This window comes from Eptesicus fuscus, chromosome 2 (genome assembly GCF_027574615.1).
Source record: "Eptesicus fuscus isolate TK198812 chromosome 2, DD_ASM_mEF_20220401, whole genome shotgun sequence".
Lineage (NCBI taxonomy): Eukaryota > Metazoa > Chordata > Mammalia > Chiroptera > Vespertilionidae > Eptesicus > Eptesicus fuscus.
In genome coordinates this window covers 116,296,227-116,313,614 of record NC_072474.1, presented here as the reverse complement: position 1 = coordinate 116,313,614, position 17,388 = coordinate 116,296,227, and the positions used below count along the sequence as shown (strand labels likewise).

Sequence of the window (17,388 nt, the reverse complement as noted above, 5' to 3'; positions counted from 1 at the left end):
TCCACAGCGTCAGCGCTCGGGCCCCAGCAGCCCCGGCAGCGTCGCTGTCAGCCTGACCCCAGCTGGGGCTTCCAGGCCCCGAGATTCCTGCTGCCTCGGAGCCGTCCCACGGCCTCTCGCAGACTCCGCGGTCGTGGGCCTTCGCCGCAGGCTGTGGCAGCCAGACCCCGTGGGTGCCAAGGCCGAGCGGGCGCGGTCACTCGGGGCACAGGCTGGGTGGAGGGGGCTGAGGGGCACCGCCCTGTGTGACGGACGTGACCTTGCTCCCCCCCAGGCGGTCACCCCCTGATGGGCAGAGTTTCAGGAGCTTCTCCTTCGAAAAGCCCCGCCTGCCCTCGCAGGCTGAGGCCTCGCGGGACCAGGACGAGGCCACCGGTGGGAAGGACTCGGACGAGGACTATGAGAAGGCAAGGCGCACGGAGAGCCCAGGTCCGGCCGGGGGGGGGGGGGGGGGCCGCTGCGGGGCTGCGGGCCGGAGTCCCCGCACTGGCCATCTCAGCCAGGAGCCCCAGACCCTGGAGTTGAGGGGACAGGACTGGTGCAAAGCCTAGGACAGTGATGGCGGACCTATGACACGCGTGTCAGCACTGACACGCGTAGCCATTTCTGATGACACGTGTCCGCGGAGGCGGCCGCATGCCGAGGATGAAACATTTGTGAAGTAATGTTTTTTCCTCAAAGTGACACACCACCCGAGTTATGCTCAGTTTTTTGGCGAAGTTTGACACACCACGCTCAGAAGGTTGCCCATCAGTGGCCTAGGGTCTCGCCAGGCTGCCAGCCGGTTGGGGTGGGGGGTTGCTGGCCACGAGCTCATCCAGATCATGCGGCTGACCACGCTGACTCCCTCCAGGTGCCCCTGCCCAGCTCGGTCTTCATTAACACCACGGAGTCCTACGAGGTGGAGAGGTGAGTGGCAGCCCTCTCCAAGGCCTTGTTTTTATAGACACGGGGTTCCCCGCTTTCTGTCCCCTCGTCACCGTGGTGCTGGGTCATTGCTGGCACAAGTGCTCGGCCGGGTGTAGCCAGAAACCTGGTGAAACAGAGATGCCATTAGCTCAGTTCTGCCTCACCTGGGCTGGCCCTCTCAGCTTCCCGCCCCCCCCACCCCCGTCCCCCCAGCACTGGCTTGAGGCAGGAAGGAGGGTTGGGGCTTTGGATTCTAATGGTGGTGGGGTTCACAGCACCTACTGCTCACGGCACCCACTGCCCCCTGCACCCACTGCCCCCTGCACCCCCTGCTCCCTGCACCCCCTGCTCCCTGCACCCACTGCTCCCTACATCCACTGCCCCCTACACCCCCTGCCCCCTGCACCCACTGCCCCCTATACCCACTGCCCCCTATACCCACTTCTCCCTGCAGCCCCTGCTCCCTACAATTCCTGCTCCCTGCACCCCCTGCACCCACTGCCCCCTGCACCCCCTGCTCCCTACACCCCCTGCACCCCTTGCTCCCTGCACACCCTGCCCCCTGCACCCCCTGCCCCCTACATCCCCTGCCCCCTGCACCCCTGCCCCCTGCACCCACTGCTCCCTGCACCCACTGCTCCCTGCACCCACTGCTCACGGCGCCTGAGCTGCAGGAGAGCGAGAGGACAAAGCCTCATGGGGCCTGGGGCTGGAGGGTCCCAGGGAGCCGTCTGAAGATGGGTCACCTGCTGACTTAATTTTCAGGCTGTTCAAAGCCACCAGCCAGCGGGGAGAGCCCCAGGACGGACTGTACTGCATCCGCAACTCCTCCACCAAGTCCGGGAAGGTAGGTGCCAGGAGGAGCCCTGGCGGCCAGCCTGCCAAAGCCAACGCCCTGGGCTGGCTGCACCGTGCTGGTCTGCTGGCCCTCCCCGCGTCAGGCTGCAGGCGGGCACACCAGGCGATAGGTCACGTCCCAGGAGCCTCTGACCCTCCACCCAGGGCCATCCTTGGGGTCTCTGCCTGGCAGCCCCCGCCCCATTTATTCTCAGGAAGTAGAATCCATCTGCAGATTGCGGGGAGGGTGGCCATCCCAGCACTGGCAGGAGACGGGAAGGAGGGCTGGGGCCCTGGACTCTGATAGGGGGTTCCTGCACTCTGAAGGGGAGGCTGCTTGGGGCAGGGCCGACGGCAGGTCATCTGCCAGCTCTGCCTCTGCCCCTCCAGAGGCGACTCGTGTGACCTCACCGAGCCTCAGTTTCCCCATGTGTGTCAGAGATGGTCCTGGGTGGACCGGGCACCCTCAAGTCTCATCAGAGGCCATCTGAGGGCAGGAGCCCGGGGCAGGGGCTGCCCTTCCCCACCTGCTGTCCACGTGCAGGGCGCCCCTCCCCACGTCGCCCCCAGGGCCAGGGGACTCAGCCTTGATGCTGCTCAGCCCGGGTCCCCGAGGCCCGGCTCTCCCGGCTCAGGCTGTCTGCTGCTTTCTCCTCGAAGGTTTTGGTCGTGTGGGATGAAACCTCCAACAAAGTGAGGAACTACCGCATCTTTGAGAAGGTAAGCGGGCTGGCTGAGCGCCCTGAGCGGGAAGGGGTGCGGCTGGGGGCCTGGCAGTCTCCCCCAAGAGCAGGGATGGGAAACCTCCGCCGGCCAGTGGGCCGTTTAAGGTCCTGCCAAACCAGATGGTGAGGGGCGAGTTAACTAAGTGTCGGACCAAGGAGAGCAGGCTCATGTGTAAGTTGATAGTTTTGTATCTCCCTCGAATGATGTTATAAATACCCACGTGGCCCTTGGCAGGAACAAGCTTCCCACCCCTGCCCTAGAGTGTAGGCAGGGGGCAGGCTGAGGCTGGCACCTGCGGGCACCATCCCTCCCCCACTGCCTCCGCCTCCTCCTCCCCTGGCCTGGCTGTGTCCTCAGCGAGCTAGAGGGGGTGGGGTGACCAGCTCCTGACCCGGCTTATCTACAGCCTGGCCCGATCCCCTGGTGAAGCGGGGAGCGAGCGGGAACTGGGAGGCAGGCCCGGAGGGAGGGAACGGGCAGCGGGAGCCGGCCTGTCCGTAGTGCTGGCCGCCCCGCTTCGCACGGAGGGGAGAGCTGGCCCAGCCGCCCTGACCTCGCCCTCCTCCCCCCAGGACTCTAAGTTCTACCTGGAGGGCGAGGTGCTGTTTGTGAGCGTGGGCAGCCTGGTGGAGCACTACCACACCCACCTGCTGCCCAGCCACCAGAGCCTGCTGCTGCGGCACCCCTACGGCTACGCGGGGCCCCGGTGACGTCTGCGCCAGAGCCGCTGGCCGCGGTGACCCTGGGCCACCTCCTCACGCAGACGAGACTGGCCTGCACGGGAGGAGGAGCTCTGGATGGAGGCCTCGCCAGCAGACATCCTGTGGAATCGGCCAGGCCAGGCCCCGCCCCGCAGGCTGAGTCCCTGGAGGGCTGGAGGCTCTCGTGTCCCACCCCGCCCGCCCCGCTGGGTCCCTGGACGAAGCCCTGCCTGAGCTTCACGGACAGGAATTCTGGTCCCCCCAGCACACCCACCCTGCCCTGGGCAGGGGGCTGGGCAGGGCTGGGCATTTGGGTGGGGGCAGGGGCTGGCCCCAGGGCCCCCAGGAACGCTAAGACTCGGGCTCCAGCAGGGGCCTTTGTTGCACAATAAAGCACAGGTGACCTTTGCCGTGGTGGCCAGGCTTCACTGGGACGGAGGGGTGGCCGGCCTTCTTGAGGACCCGCACCCACATCCAGTGGTCTCCCCAGCTCCCGGCACAGGTGCTAGAGGACCTGCCCCGAGGACGCAGCCAGTAGTGGAACGGGACGCGAGCGCAGCAGTCCGCTCAGCCCACCTCCGAGGGCCAGGCTCTGCTGGGGCTCCAGGAAGACCTGTAGGGGGAAGTGGCCACTACAGACAGAGGGGCAGGAAGAGTGGTGGGCCCTGAGTGGGCCCAGGGTAGGTGGGGATGGTGGCGCCGGATGGCTGAGTCCTCTGGGCCACACGGGGATGGTCCAGCCCCGATCCATCCCTCACTTCCTGCCGTGGAACTGCAGCAGGCGACTCTGGCAGGTCAGCCAGGCTGGATGTATTTGTGTGGGAAGCAGCCTCAGCTGGGGCTCAGGGCCGGCAGGGACCCCAGGATCATCTAATCCTCGCTGCACTCTAAGTTGGGGAAAGGAATTGGCTGTGTAAAGCCCAAACCCCGAACAGCACTGAGCCCACTGTGCCCTGGAGGAGGCCCTTTGGACTCCTCCCCCACCTGGACGTGTTCTGGGGTGGGGGGGTTAGCTGGAGAAGGGGAAGAGATGAAGCTGGTCAGCTGATGCGGGAGGCCGCGCCCCCGGGGTGCTGGGGGGTGCAGGGCCGACATTGGCCATCTGCTTCCAGGAACCAAGTGTCCCCGCTGTCTGCAGATGTTTCCTCTAAAGCTACTGGGGGTGAGGCTCGGGGCAGTTCCCATGGAGCCTGGGGCCCTGGGGCAGGGAGCTTCCCGTGTCCTGCATCGGCTCTGGAAAACCAGTCCTTGTGCCTGCAGTCACAGTTCCCTGCCCTATGACCTCTGCCCTCTGCCCTGCACTTGTTTGGGGAACCCAGTGAGGCACATCGTTCTCCACTGTGGCTGCAACGTCCTTTCCTGTAAAATGCTTTTAAAATGTGTTTTTATTGATTTTGGAGAGAGGAAGGGAGAGGGAGAGAGAGAGAGAGACATTGATGAAACTGATCAGCTGCCTCCTGCACACTCCCCCCTGGGGATCAAGCCCACAAACTGGGCATATGCCCTAACCGGGAATCAAACTATGACTTCCTGGTTCATGGGCTGATGTTCAACCACTGAGCCACACCGTCCGGGCACCTGTAAAACTTTTAAATGGGGACTTGGATCAGAGAACAGCTTCCAGCCGGTGCCTGGGGTCCTCCACGCTGGTGACGTGAGGCAGGACCCAGGACGCTAGAGCCTTTAGCGGACATGCAGCCACTGCGGAGACAGCTCAGAGGATGAGACATCTGAAGACCCTGAGCTGGAAGAGTTTGAGGTTCTGGGGCCCAGAGCCATGTGATAGGAACTTCTAGCTGCCAGGACAGATGAGGCCTGTGGTTGCCCAGGGTCTGGCCTGGCCTCCCTTCTCTCAGGCATGGTCCCCCAGCATGAAGCCAGGCAGACGGGCGCCAGTCCCTGCGGAGACCTGCCCTGAATGTTCTGTACCACTAGCGAGCACTTCCTGTGCTCGGGGTGCCGAGCTGGGCCCTGCCGTAGTTTGCTTGGAGAAGCAGCTGCTATTAGTTCCGTTTTACAGGTGAGAAACTGAGGCCAAGGTCTGGGTTCAAGTTCCGACTCTGCTACGTGATCTCCTTCCACCTCTCAGCGGTCCCAGCCCCTGGCTAGCTCCCCACCACACCTCATGGCCTCCGATAGTTACCATGGGGTGCCCAGATCCTGGTGTGTTCAGAGCTGGGGTGCATTCCTGGCCCAGGGCTGACATGGCTTTACTTTTCCTGCAGTTGGTCAGAGAGGGCAGTGACCCTCTGTACCTCCTGTTATTAGAGACTTTTTATTATAAAAAGACTAGAGGCCCAGTGCACGAAATTTGTGCACGGGTAGGGTCCCTAGTGGCTGCCGGCTGCCAGCCAGGGCCTTCCCCGGCTGTGGCCTTTCTTCATTCCACGCTGCCCCCTGGTGGTCAGCGCATGTCATAGTGTGCGATTAAACTCCCAGTCGGTCGAACTCCTGAGGGGACACTTTGCATATTAGGCTTTTATATAGATAGATGTTTTTAGAACCAGATGAGACCTCACAAAGCAAGTCCTTAGTAGCTCCCGTTCTCCCCCTCCTCCTCTGGGTCACGTCGTGTGGGCGCCCCCTGCTGGTCCAAGGAAGCACTTCCTGTACTTTAGGCGGAATGGGTGGCTTTGACAGGGTCCCAGGGAAGGAACGGCCTGGGGCCTGGGGCTTCTAGCTCAGTGCTCACTGAGACTGGTCTCTGGGGAGACCCCGAGGACTCAAGGCCACACGCAGTACGGGGCAGAGCTGGCACTTGAATCAAATCTGTGTCTAGAGGTCCAGTGAGGGGAGGGCCACAGCCGCTGTCTCCGGCCGTGACCCAGCGGTACGATCCCCTCGAGGGCAGCTCATCTATATCCAGCTCTGCCTCATCTATATCCGGCAGGCCCATTCCCTCTGCCCGGAAAACACTGCCTGATGGATCACTGTCACAGGGAATCCCGAGACCTCAGGGATCGACAGATACTGGTGTGATGGTGGCAGGTGACGGGCACTGGGCCACCTACCTCTGCACTGACCCGAACTCAGTCCTGGATCTGCCACTTCCAGATTACGACGTATCTACCGACTTTATGTCTCGGTGGTCTGACAGAACCCAGTGATGGCAGTTCTGGCCTCAGTCACTTTTGATGTCCCATAGAAACATTCCATTTGTACCAGAGTCCAGTAGCAAACCACAGTTACTTGCATCCGTGGGTTTGTGGTTTTCATCAAATTTGAAAACAAAACACCTTTAGCCATTATATCTTCAAATAGTATATCTCTCCTCCCAACTCTACCTCCCTGATCAGGGGCTCTGATTACACACCTATTAGGCCTCTTGTGATACCGCTCACTGGAGCTCTGGTCCTTCTTTTCTAGACTCTTCATGTTTCATTTAGTTTTTTAAAAAATATATATTTTATTGCTATTTTACAGAGAGGGAGAGGAATAGAAACATCGATGAGAGAGAAACATCCATCAGCTGCCTCCTGCACACCCCCTACTGGGGATGTGCCCGCAACCAAGGTACATGCCCCCGACCGGAATCAAACCCGGGACCCTTCAGTCCGCAGGCCGACGCTCTATCCACTGAGCCACACCGGTCAGGGCTCGTTTAGTCTCTTGTCCATGTCTCCTACTTCAATCTTCCGCTGTGTCTAACCCGCTGTTCAGCCCATGCATTTTTCAGTTCTGACATGGTATTCTTCACCTTTAGAAGTTTGATTTCGTCTTAAAAAATAAAAATATTTTTCCGATTACAGTCGACATACAGTTTTCAGTTTCAGGTGTACAACATAGTGATTAGACGTTTATGTAACTTTTGAAGTGATGGTCCTGATAAATCTCACCCCGATTTGACACCATACATAGACTGTATTCCCCAGGCCCGTGGTTGGCAAACTGCGGCTCGCGAGCCACATGCGGCTCTTGGCCCCTTGAGTGTGGCTCTTCCACAAAATACCACGGCCTGGGTAAGTCTATTTTGAAGAAGTGGTGTTAGAAGAAGTTTAAGTTTAAAAAATTTGTCTCTCAAAAGAAATTTCAGTCGTTGTACTGTTGGTATTTGGCTCTGTTGACTAATGAGTTTGCCGACCTCTGGCCCAGGAGATGTACTTGACATCTCCGTGATGTCTTTTTTGTACCTTCTGTCTCTACTGAACATGCTCAATGGTCTACTCGCCCCCTCCTTCCCTGCAGCAAACCCTCATGACACCCTGTGGGCCATGCCTTGTTGCTGGGTGCCAGGGGCAGGTGTGAGTGAGGCAGGTGCTGTCACTAGGACCCACAGATGGTCCCGGCTGGGAGGGAGGCCTGGGCTCCTCGCTGTTCCTCCGCCGCCCAGCTCTGGGCGGAGCACAGGGGCAGGTTCCTCAGCTTTCCCGGGGTGTTAAGGGAACAGGAAGCTCTGCCGGTCTGTCTCCCGGCCCTTTGTGGGGCTCAGATGAGACAACAGGGAGGACAGGGTGGGGAAGGTGCTGGTCCGGTGTCTGGACCAGCCTCCAGGTCATGGGCAGGTGACCTGGTTGAGAAGGTGACTGGTGCTCCTTCATCCAGCCTCCGCGGGCCGGGCCCCGGGCACCAGGCAGCCGCCCTGTCTGTGGGGCCTTATCAGGGTCCCCAGGCCCGCCGTACCGACCGCACCCTGGCTGGCCCCACGTCTGCCGGCGGACTCCCCGCCCGCTGGCTGTGGACGGAGCCCAGCACAGGGCCGAGCACAGGGGCAGGTTCCTTCGCTGCAGGAGCGGGCGAGCCGAGCAGGCAGAGGCCCGACCGGGCCCCGCACTGGCCCCGCAGGGACAGCGCCCGGGGCTGCCGGAGCCTGGACCGCAGGAGGCCTCCACCGAAGTCTGACCGGCGACAGAGACGGAGGGGACGAGTGGCTCCGGTGAGCGGGCGCCGCTGGCACAGCCGACGCGGCCTCCTTCAGCGCCTAGGCCTGTGGGGCCGCGCCCCCCGCCCCCCGCCCCCGCGCTGCCACCCCGACCTGCAGCGCCGGGCCTTCCGCGGTCGGCGGGAAGGGCGGGGCCGCGCCGAGGCCAGTCCCCGCGAACTCTGGCGGAAGCCCCGCCCCTTGCCGACAAGGCCCCGCCCCACCGCGGCCTCCCGCACGCGGACAGCCAATCGCAGGGCGCGTTGCTTAGCTGTGCGTCGCGGGTCGGGCCTATGGGGAGGCGCGTTGTTGGGCTGCAGCGCCGCTAGCCGCACCCAGCAGGAGCGGCCAGGGCTGCGCTGAGGGCTGAGGGGGCGGAGAGGCCGGGCGGCCGGGTGCGCGCGGCGGGCAGGGGGCGGAGCCCGAGCGCGAGCTGGAGCCGGAGGCGACGGGCGGCGGCCGCACTCGGACTTGTGGTCCCGCGCGCTGCCCGCGTTTCGTCCCTGAGGTGAGGCCGGGCGGCGGGGCCTGCAGCCTGCCGAGCGGGCGGGGGCAGCGCGGAGGGCGGGGGCGATGGTGGGGCCGCGGGGGCCGCCCTCGGGAGGGTTCCGCCCTTCGGCCGTCGGCCTTGACCGGTGCGGAGTCGACGCTCTGCAAGCCTTTTGCACCGGGGCGGCCGTGGGGCGCCGGGTCCTCGTTTCCGGGCTGCGCGGCGGGGCCGGGGCCCGTGAAGAGGAGGCGGCTCCGGCCCGCCCGCTGGGCCCGCCCCGCGGTGCACAGAGGCTGACGGCCGCGGCACCGCATCCTGCCCGCCGGCCCGGCCCGGGAAACCCGTCCGGCCCGCAGACGCTAATAGCTCGTCCTGGAACTCGGCGCCGGGGGCCATCTCCGCCTCTCCCTCGCCTTCCTGCCTTTCCCGTGTCCGGGAGGCGCAGGGGCTCTCCTTCCACACTTATTTCTGCTCTCGTAACGGTCCACATGCAGGTGCTCCGTGTCCCCTTCTTGCCCACCCACCTCGGAGGAACCGTGTTGGCTCATCCGGCGCGGCTGCTGGCGAGACCGCACGACGTCCAGGGACTGCCAGGTCCCCGAGGGCCACACACCTCGCTGGCGGCTGCCCACAGCGCCCGCAGGCCTTCGCGGAAGGCGGTTTTGCGGGTGAAAGTGGATTGAGGTCTTAAGGGAGGTCTCCCGACTGGTCCCGGGGTCTCCTCTGCGCAGGCCCGCGGGCCCCGCTGGAAGGCGGGTGGACGGAGGAGGGGGCTCAGCCCGCACCAAAGCGGGGGGGGGGGGGGGGGGGGCGGGCCAGGCCAGGCCAGCGGAGAATTTGTGCAGGTCCGGCACATGCCAGCGATGTGCCCAGGATCATGGTTGCTCTGCATGAGTTTTAAAATCTCACGTCTTCACACACCCCGTTGATTCTGACGATCCGGAAGTGGCCGGTTCGGCGTGGTTTGCAGCAGGTGCCGGTGTGACTTGTTGAGGTTTTGGGTGGAGAGGCTCGCTGAAGGACGTGCGTCTAGAGTCGAGCCAAAACGCAGGCGAGTTTTCCTTGTGGAATGTGAGTTACAGGGCTGACCCTTGTCTCCTTTGACTCTGACGTTGCCTCATCCTGACTAGGTTTTGTTTGGTGGTATTTTGTTTTACTGTTTGGGGATTGAGCTGCAACCCGGGCATGTGCCCTTGACTGGAATTGAACCTGGGACCCTTCAGTCCACAGGCTGACACTCTATCCACTCAGCCACACCAGCTAAGGCCATACATTGTTTTAATCTATAGGTTCCCCCTCCATCTTTTGTTATCTCTTGTAATTTATTTGTTGCTGAAACTTGATGGTTTGACCTGTGGAGTTACATACAGTCTGGGTTTTATTATGCATTGCGGTTTAACTACACAGAATTTACTGTAAATTTAATCAGTTACATGTAAAGGTGTAATCAGAGTCAAGATTGATGTAGTTTCTGAACCATGTCCAGCACGGCCAGGGGTGAACCTGAGGAGGGGCGGTGAGGGATTAAAGAAGACAGACAAAGAGAATACAGCTGGGGCTAGGTGGGTTCACTTGTGCCTGGATGAGGTCCAGTGACAGCCTGTAAGCGGAGCTTTATTTTATAGTCAGAGCACACAAAGCAAAACAAGGGAAGTGGTCAACATGGTTACAGTGTTCTTGGGAGTTTCACCTGCTGCACCTCCCACAGCCCGTTAGCTACCTAGGAAGGAGCAAGGGAGGACTATAAGGTCAGGCTTAATTAGGCTAGGAGGGCTCTGCCCTCCACGCTGGGACTTGTTTGTGGCCCTGCCCCAGGTCAGTCTGAGGCTTGACCCTATAGCCCCTCCCTACAGACTTCATAGGTGAGTAGGCAGATGAGGATTAATAGTTTTTCTTCTCGTTAGCAGCCCTGAAGCTCAAACTTAGTCATTATTTCATTAGGCATTGAAAATGTGGATAAATTCCTTAACCTCATTTATTAGCTGGAATGCTGCTAAAAGAGACATTTCCCTTCTATAATTTTGTTACCTTAAATTATAGCTCTTTCAGGAAAGACAGGATAAATAATAAATACTCAATTTCTGTCAATTATTTACTAGTTTTTATAATACTGAGTTGGCATCCTCCAGAAGTAGCCAATGAGTTGTATGTGCTTGTATCATTGTGAACTCATGAATTTAAGCATATTTGATATGATTGAATCCATTGTAGATATTATCTTTATTGATACTCAGATTATCCCATCTTTGTCCAGTAGTAATCTGTTCAAATTGGGCCCTAAACCCTGTAGACACAGCTCTAATAGTTTCTGAGTGCTCTCCTTTTTGGTATGACAGACTGCACTGGTCTCATCCTGTACATTTTCTATCCCAGCTCTGAAATCATCCATTTCTCTAAATGAAAACTCATATTTATTAAAATCAGTCTGGGCCCTGGGCTCGGTTGTTCATTGCTGCTAGGTTGATTGCTTCCTGGTCTTTTCAGATCATGGGTTTCTGATACTTCCAGTTGTAAAGCAAGAAGACAGTTCTATTTAACCTTCTTCTTATTTTTAATCCTCACCCAATGAGAGGATATTTTCTCCATTGATTTTTAGGGAGAGTTGAAGGGAGGGAAGGAAAAGGAGGGAAAGAGAGAGAGAAACATTGATGTGAGAAAGACACATCTATTGGTTGCCCCGTGTACGTGCCCTGATGTGGGGGATGGAACCCGCAACGTGGGTATGTGCCCTGACCAGGAATTGAATCGGCAACCTTTGGGTATATGGGATGATGCTCCTACCAACTGAACCAACCACAGGGCCAGTGCAACTTAACCTTCTTGATCTTACACCTGTATCTTTTTCTTCTAAGAGAAACATCTTGATTCTAATTACTATTTGTTTTATCCCACACTGTATACATCTCAGTCTCAGGAGAATAATATGAACACTATACCACCAACTAATAAAAACTGTTTAAGAGGTTTTTTTGCATACTTATTAGGGATATGTAGGCTAATTACTGTGTTTAAAGTCACTCAGAATCATTGCTCTATGATTTTCCTACTACTGGACGTGTACTTTGGTTCTTTTGTTTTTTATTTTTTCAATATTTAGGGATTGATTTTTTTAAAGTTGAATTTTGTCTTATAGTTATGTAAAATATGAAAAGACTCTCAAAAGCAAACATAAAGCAAGGTATATTTAAAGTAACAAAACCCAATCACTTATCTATTGTCTGTATGCATGAGTGTAGTTTTTGTTTTTTTTGTTTGAAGATTCCACATATCAGTGAGATCATACAGTATTTATCTTCCTCTGGCTGATTTCACTTATCATAATGCCTTTAAGGTTTATCCATGTTGTAAATGTCAGGGTTTCCTTTTTTATGGCTCAGTAACATTCCAGTGTGTGTGTGTGTGTGTGTGTGATGTTTTCTTTATCCATGCATGCATCCACCCATCAATGGGTATGTAGGTTTCTTTCATGGTTTGGCTCTTGTAAACTAGAGGCCCAGGCCGGTGGCGGCTGGGGTGGGGCGGGGAGGGAGCGGGGTTGATCAGGGCATGGATCAGGCTGGTTGGCTGCTGTAGTGCACATCATAGCCACTGGTCATTCTGGTCGTTCTGCCGTTGGTCACTGGGCTTTTATATATATAGATAATGCTGCAATGAAGGTGGGGGTGCATGTGTCTTTTGGAGTTAGTGTTTTCATTTTCTTTCCATATATTCCCAGAGGTTGTATGATAGAGTTTTTTTTTTTGGTTTTTTTTTTTTAAGGAATTTCCATATTGTTTTCCATTTACATTCCCACCAACAATGCATAAGGGTTCCCTTTCTCCACCACCTTGCCAACACTTATTTCTTGTATTAATAGCTGTTGTAATAGGTGTGAGGTGGTATCTCGTTGTGGTTTTGATTTGCAGTCCCCTGAGCACCTTTCGTGTACTATCTGTTGGCCATCTGTATGTCTTTGGAAAAATATTTATTCAGGTCCACAAGTTTTTTCCCATTTGGTAGGATGCCTAACCCTTATGGGTATGTTTATACTTCCTCTTTGTTAGATAGATAGTAGCGTATTATACATGTTTTCCCGCCATGTTTTTTTTTTTAAATTTTTTTAAATTTTACTTCGGTAAAATACACATAAAATTGAACATATTAGCTATTTTTAAGTATACAGACAGTTCAGTGGCACTAAATACATTCATACTGTTGTGCAGCCATCACCACCATCATCCCCATAACCCATCCGTTCTCATAACTCCTTTCTTGTAAAACTGAAATTCTGTAGCTTTATGCAGTAATTCCCCATTCTCCCCTTCTCCCAGCCCCCGACAACCACAATTCTTTCTGTGTCTGTGATTCTAAGTACCTCATATGAGTAGAATTATATAATACTAGAGGTTCGGTGCATGAAATTCGTGCATGAGTGCAGTCCCTAGGCCTGGCCGGCGATCTAAGTGCGAACATCTGGCGTGGAAGGGCAGGTCCCAGCTGACCTCTGGGCCCTGGGCAGCACCTGGGCCCCTGCATGCCCCCCTTCACCTGAGTCATCGGGCCCCTGCCCAGCTCCCTCAGCGCCTGGGAGCCAGGTGGTGGCCCCGCCCCCCCATCGCTGCTGCTGGTTGCCGTCTGTGGGGCGATTGGCAGTGTGATTGGGCTCCGCTCCCACCCGCCTTGGCCAGGTGCCGCCTGCTCACCTGCTCTACCATTCTGCCACGGTCCTGTGCTCGTTGGGGCCCATCGGGGCCGGCAGTGCCTCCACTGCCGCCCGCTGCCAGCGCCGTGTCGCTGACGCTCGACATGGTCTGTGCTGCCCCCTGGTGGTCAGCGCACATCATAGCGGGTGGTCGAACTCCTGGTCGAGGGGACAATTTGCATATTTGGCTTTTATTATTATACTAGAGGCCTGATGCACGAAAATCAGCCCTCGCAGCCCCTCGCAGCCCCTCGCAGCCTCGGCTGGCCCTCACAGCCCCGGCTTCGTCCGGAAGGTTGTCTGGCGGTTTGGTCTGATTAGCGTATTAGCTCTTTATTATATAGGACTAGAGGCCCTTGTGCCAGGAGGCGCCCCACCTCCCGCTGTGCGAGGAGGCACCCCGCGGGGGGCTTGGGACCCGCACTTGACATGCGTAGCACCGGCCGCCACGTTGTGTCCACTGGGTGGGGGCAGGTGCTCCTGTGTGTTGTGTCTCCACTCTGGCCTGCCCCCAGCGGCTGGGGGTGGCACGCAGTCCCCTCCTGCCCATCTGCGCACGCAGCTCCTCCTGAGCGGTGGTGATGCCCGCTAATTAGCATATTCCCTGTTTATATATATAGAAGATAGGCTATGTCCTTTTATGTCTGGCTTATTTCACTTTGCATAATGTCCTCAAAGTTCATCCATGCTGTAGCATGTGTCAGAATTTTCTTCCTCTTTAAGGCTGAATGATGCTCCATTGTATGGACAGACCATGCTTGCTTATCCATTAATCTGCTGATTGACAATTCCATGTTTCAGCTATTGTGAATAATGATGCATTGAATAGGGGGATACATACATCTCTTTGAGAACCTATTTTAAATTATTTTGAGTCTATACTCAAACGAGGAATTGCTGGATCATGTGGGAATTCTGTGTTTAAATTTTAGAGGAACTGCCATACTGTTTTCCACAGGGACTGTGCCATTTTCATTTCCACCAAGAGAGCATAAGGGTTCCAATTTCTTCATATTCTCACTAACACTTGTTTTCTATTTTTTTGAGAGTAGGCACAGTAGCCATCCTAATAATGGGTGTGAGGTAGTATCTCATTGTGGTTTTGATTTGCATTTCACTAATCCCACCATGCCTTTTTTATTAACATTTGGCATCCCATGTATAATCTATAATAATAAAAGTGTAATATGCTAATTAGACTAGATGTCCTTCCAGACGAAGCCGGGGCTGCGAGGGAAGTCCGGGTCTCGGGTGCCTGCTGGCGGTCGGAGGGAAGCCCGGGTCCCGGGTGCCAAAGGGAAGCCAGTGCCCGCAGCTGGGGGAAGGAAGGCCTACTCTTGCACTAATTTCGTGCATCAGGCCTCTTGTATAGACATGTCTCCTTCCTTCTTTCCATTGTATTGTTGTTTATTCAAGAAGATAAGACTTCTTTTTAATGAACACAACATAAAAATCTTTTCCATTAATGGCACTTTTTTCTTTTCTTTTTTTTTTTTCTTTTTTTTTTTTTAATTTCTTTATTAAGGTGTCACATATTTGTCCTCATCCCCCCATTCCCATCCCCCCCCTCCCCACACATGCCCCAACCCCCTGTTGAACTTAACCGTTGGATAGGCTCATATGCATGCACACAAGTCCTTTGGTTGAACTCTCCCCCTCCCCCCACCCTCCCCTATCCTCCTTCTGAGGCCCGATAGTCCCATCGATGCCTCCTTGCTTCTGGTTCTGTTCTTGTTCCTCAGTCTATGTTGTTCATCATTTCCCCTAGATGAGCGAGATCATATGTCACTAGATATATACTTATGAGAACTGAATGTGAGACGAGCAATAATAGTTATGCTGACAGGCAGATGGATCAGTCTGTAGTGAGTTTCTTTCTGGACCAACAGTTCTTTTGAGATCCAATTTCAATGTCCACCAGTTCCTTATCTGTACATGACAGCACTGACCCCTCAGCTCTGGATGGTGGACAAATGGTGGTAACGGAGGTCCGACTCCCTCTGGCCTGGTCTCGGCGAACCCAGGGGCACGGCTTCACCCGGACTAAGGGGCACGTGGCCTCACCCGGATCCAGGGACACAAGGTCTCACCCGGACCCAGGGACGCTTGGCCTCTCCCAGACCCAGGGGCACGTGGCCTCACCCGGGCCTAGGTGCACGAGGCCTCACCCGGATCCAGGGACACATGGTCTCACCCGGACCCAGGGACGCTTGGCCTCTCCCAGCCCCAGGGGCACGTGGCCTCACCCGGGCCTAGGTGCACGAGGCCTCACCCGGACCCAGGGACGCTTGGCCTCTCCCAGACCCAGGGGCACGTGGCCTCACCCGGGCGTAGGTGCACGAGGCCTCACCCGGATCCAGGGACACATGGTCTCGCCCGGACCCAGGGACGCTTGGCCTCTCCCAGACCCAGGGGCACGTGTCCTCACCCGGGCCTAGGTGTACAAGGCCTCACCCGGATCCAGGGACACATGGTCTCGCCCGGACCCAGGGACGCCTGGCCTCTCTCAGACCCAGGGGCACGTGGCCTCACCTGGACCTAGGTGCATGAGGCCTCACCCGGATCCAGGGACACATGGTCTCACCCGGACCCAGGGACGCTTGGCCTCCCCCAGACCCAGGGGCACGTGTCTTCACCCGGGCCTAGGTGCATGAGGCCTCACCCGGATCCAGGGACATATGGTCTCACCCGGACCCAGGGACGCTTGGAATGGCACTTTTTTCTTAATCTGTGATTTGGTGAAAGTTTTCCTGGTACATTTTAAGTTATCAGAATGGAAGGAAAACTTCACATAGGTGTGATGTCATACTTTAAGATTTTATTCTATGGAGAAGACTTGAGCCTTCTCTTTTATGTGGCAGTTAACAGCTCCAGGTGTTAAAGACTTCAGCATTACATTTTTCTTTCTTTAAACAGCTGCATTTCAGCCCTTCAACTGCAGTATACAGTTTTGGGTTGGTTTCAGAAATGCCATTTCTGAGATAAATTCACCTAATTCATAATGACACAGTAAGTTCATTATTATAATTATTTTAAATTTTTATTTATTGGTTTGAAAGAGAGAGGAAGGGAGAAAGAAGAGAAATATCAATTTGTTCCACTTATTTATGCATTCATTGGTTGCTTCCTGTATGTGCCTTGACTGGGAATTGTCAAACCTTGGCATATCGGGATGATGCTCTAACCCTGTGGTCGGCAAACAGAGCCAAATATCAACAGTACAACGATTGGAATTCTTTTGAGAGCCGAAAACCGACTTCTGCGCATGGGCCACGAAGTTTCAGTCGCACTCTACGTGCGAGCCCACACGTGGTATTTTGTGGAAGAGCCACACTCAAGGGGCCAAAGAGCCACATGTGGCTCGTGAGCTGCAGTTTGCCAACCACTGCTCTAACCAGCTGAGCCACCCGGCCCAGGCAGTAGTTCGTTATTATTAATCAAATTGTTAAACATCACATTTTAGTAATCTGTTACTACTCATTGTTCTCTCACTCATTATCTAAACTCTGACTGTTTAAGGTTTAAAGTCTAAAATATTAGACCTGTAGATTCTAAGTGTGTGAAAAACAGTGCTTATAGCTATTACCATTAATGCTGTCTTGCTAACATTCGTTTGTGAATTCTGCCTTCAGAAAACCTCCTGACTCAGTCCTAATAGTCCATCTCGTCTTTCACTGAAGGTTCCCAGCAGCCATCATCTCTCTCTTGGGTTATCATAGCAGCCTCCTGCTGGTCTCCCCCACTGCCCCCAATCCTTTCTTTCTACCTATTCTCTACCCGTCAGCCAGGGCGGTTTACATAAAATATAAATTAGGTCATGTTCTGCCTTGCTAAAACCCTTCTAAGACTGATAAAGTGGTTGCCTCTAGGGAACTGTGTGGCTTTTGGACAAGGGTAGGAGGGAGACTTACTTTTCACTGTATTATAACCTTTATACTTTTCAAATTTTGATACATGTGACTGGATTATGTACTCGGAATAAAATAAATTTTGCAAACAAACCAAAAAACCCCAGTGACTTCCCATTATACTTAGAACAAAATCCAAACTTCTTACCTTGATTTCCAAGCTCACTTTCTATCATTCTTGGACTTGCTCGTTTGTGCAGCATTCACAGTTGTCTGTCTTCCTGGAAACTGGTAGCTCTTTTCCAGTTTAGGGACTTGCACGTTGATCTCTGCGTAGA

General features: G+C 55.5%; 2 protein-coding genes across 12 annotated transcripts in view; both read left to right on the top strand.

The window, feature by feature from the left end:
- Positions 1-3,581, top strand: part of SH3BP2 (SH3 domain binding protein 2) — a 34,026-nt gene extending 30,445 nt beyond the window's left edge. For all 4 annotated transcript variants that reach the window (XM_054708532.1, XM_054708537.1, XM_054708526.1 and 1 more), the window contains exons 9-13: positions 275-407; positions 854-909; positions 1,675-1,756; positions 2,407-2,466; positions 3,045-3,581. In XM_054708532.1, coding sequence (XP_054564507.1) covers positions 275-407; positions 854-909; positions 1,675-1,756; positions 2,407-2,466; positions 3,045-3,182 — 469 coding nt within the window. In that variant the 3' untranslated portion in view covers positions 3,183-3,581. The remainder of the gene's footprint in view (positions 1-274; positions 408-853; positions 910-1,674; positions 1,757-2,406; positions 2,467-3,044) is intronic.
- A 4,832-nt stretch (positions 3,582-8,413) lies between these two features.
- Positions 8,414-17,388, top strand: part of ADD1 (adducin 1) — a 76,657-nt gene continuing 67,682 nt past the window's right edge. For 4 of the 8 annotated variants that reach the window (XM_054708479.1, XM_054708468.1, XM_028159698.2 and 1 more), the window contains exon 1: positions 8,416-8,539. The gene's annotated coding sequence lies outside the window, so the exon portion shown is untranslated. Of the gene's footprint in view, positions 8,540-17,388 lie in introns of all 8 variants that reach the window. The other 4 variants (XM_028159700.2, XM_028159699.2, XM_028159705.2 and 1 more) reach the window with 3 other exon arrangements.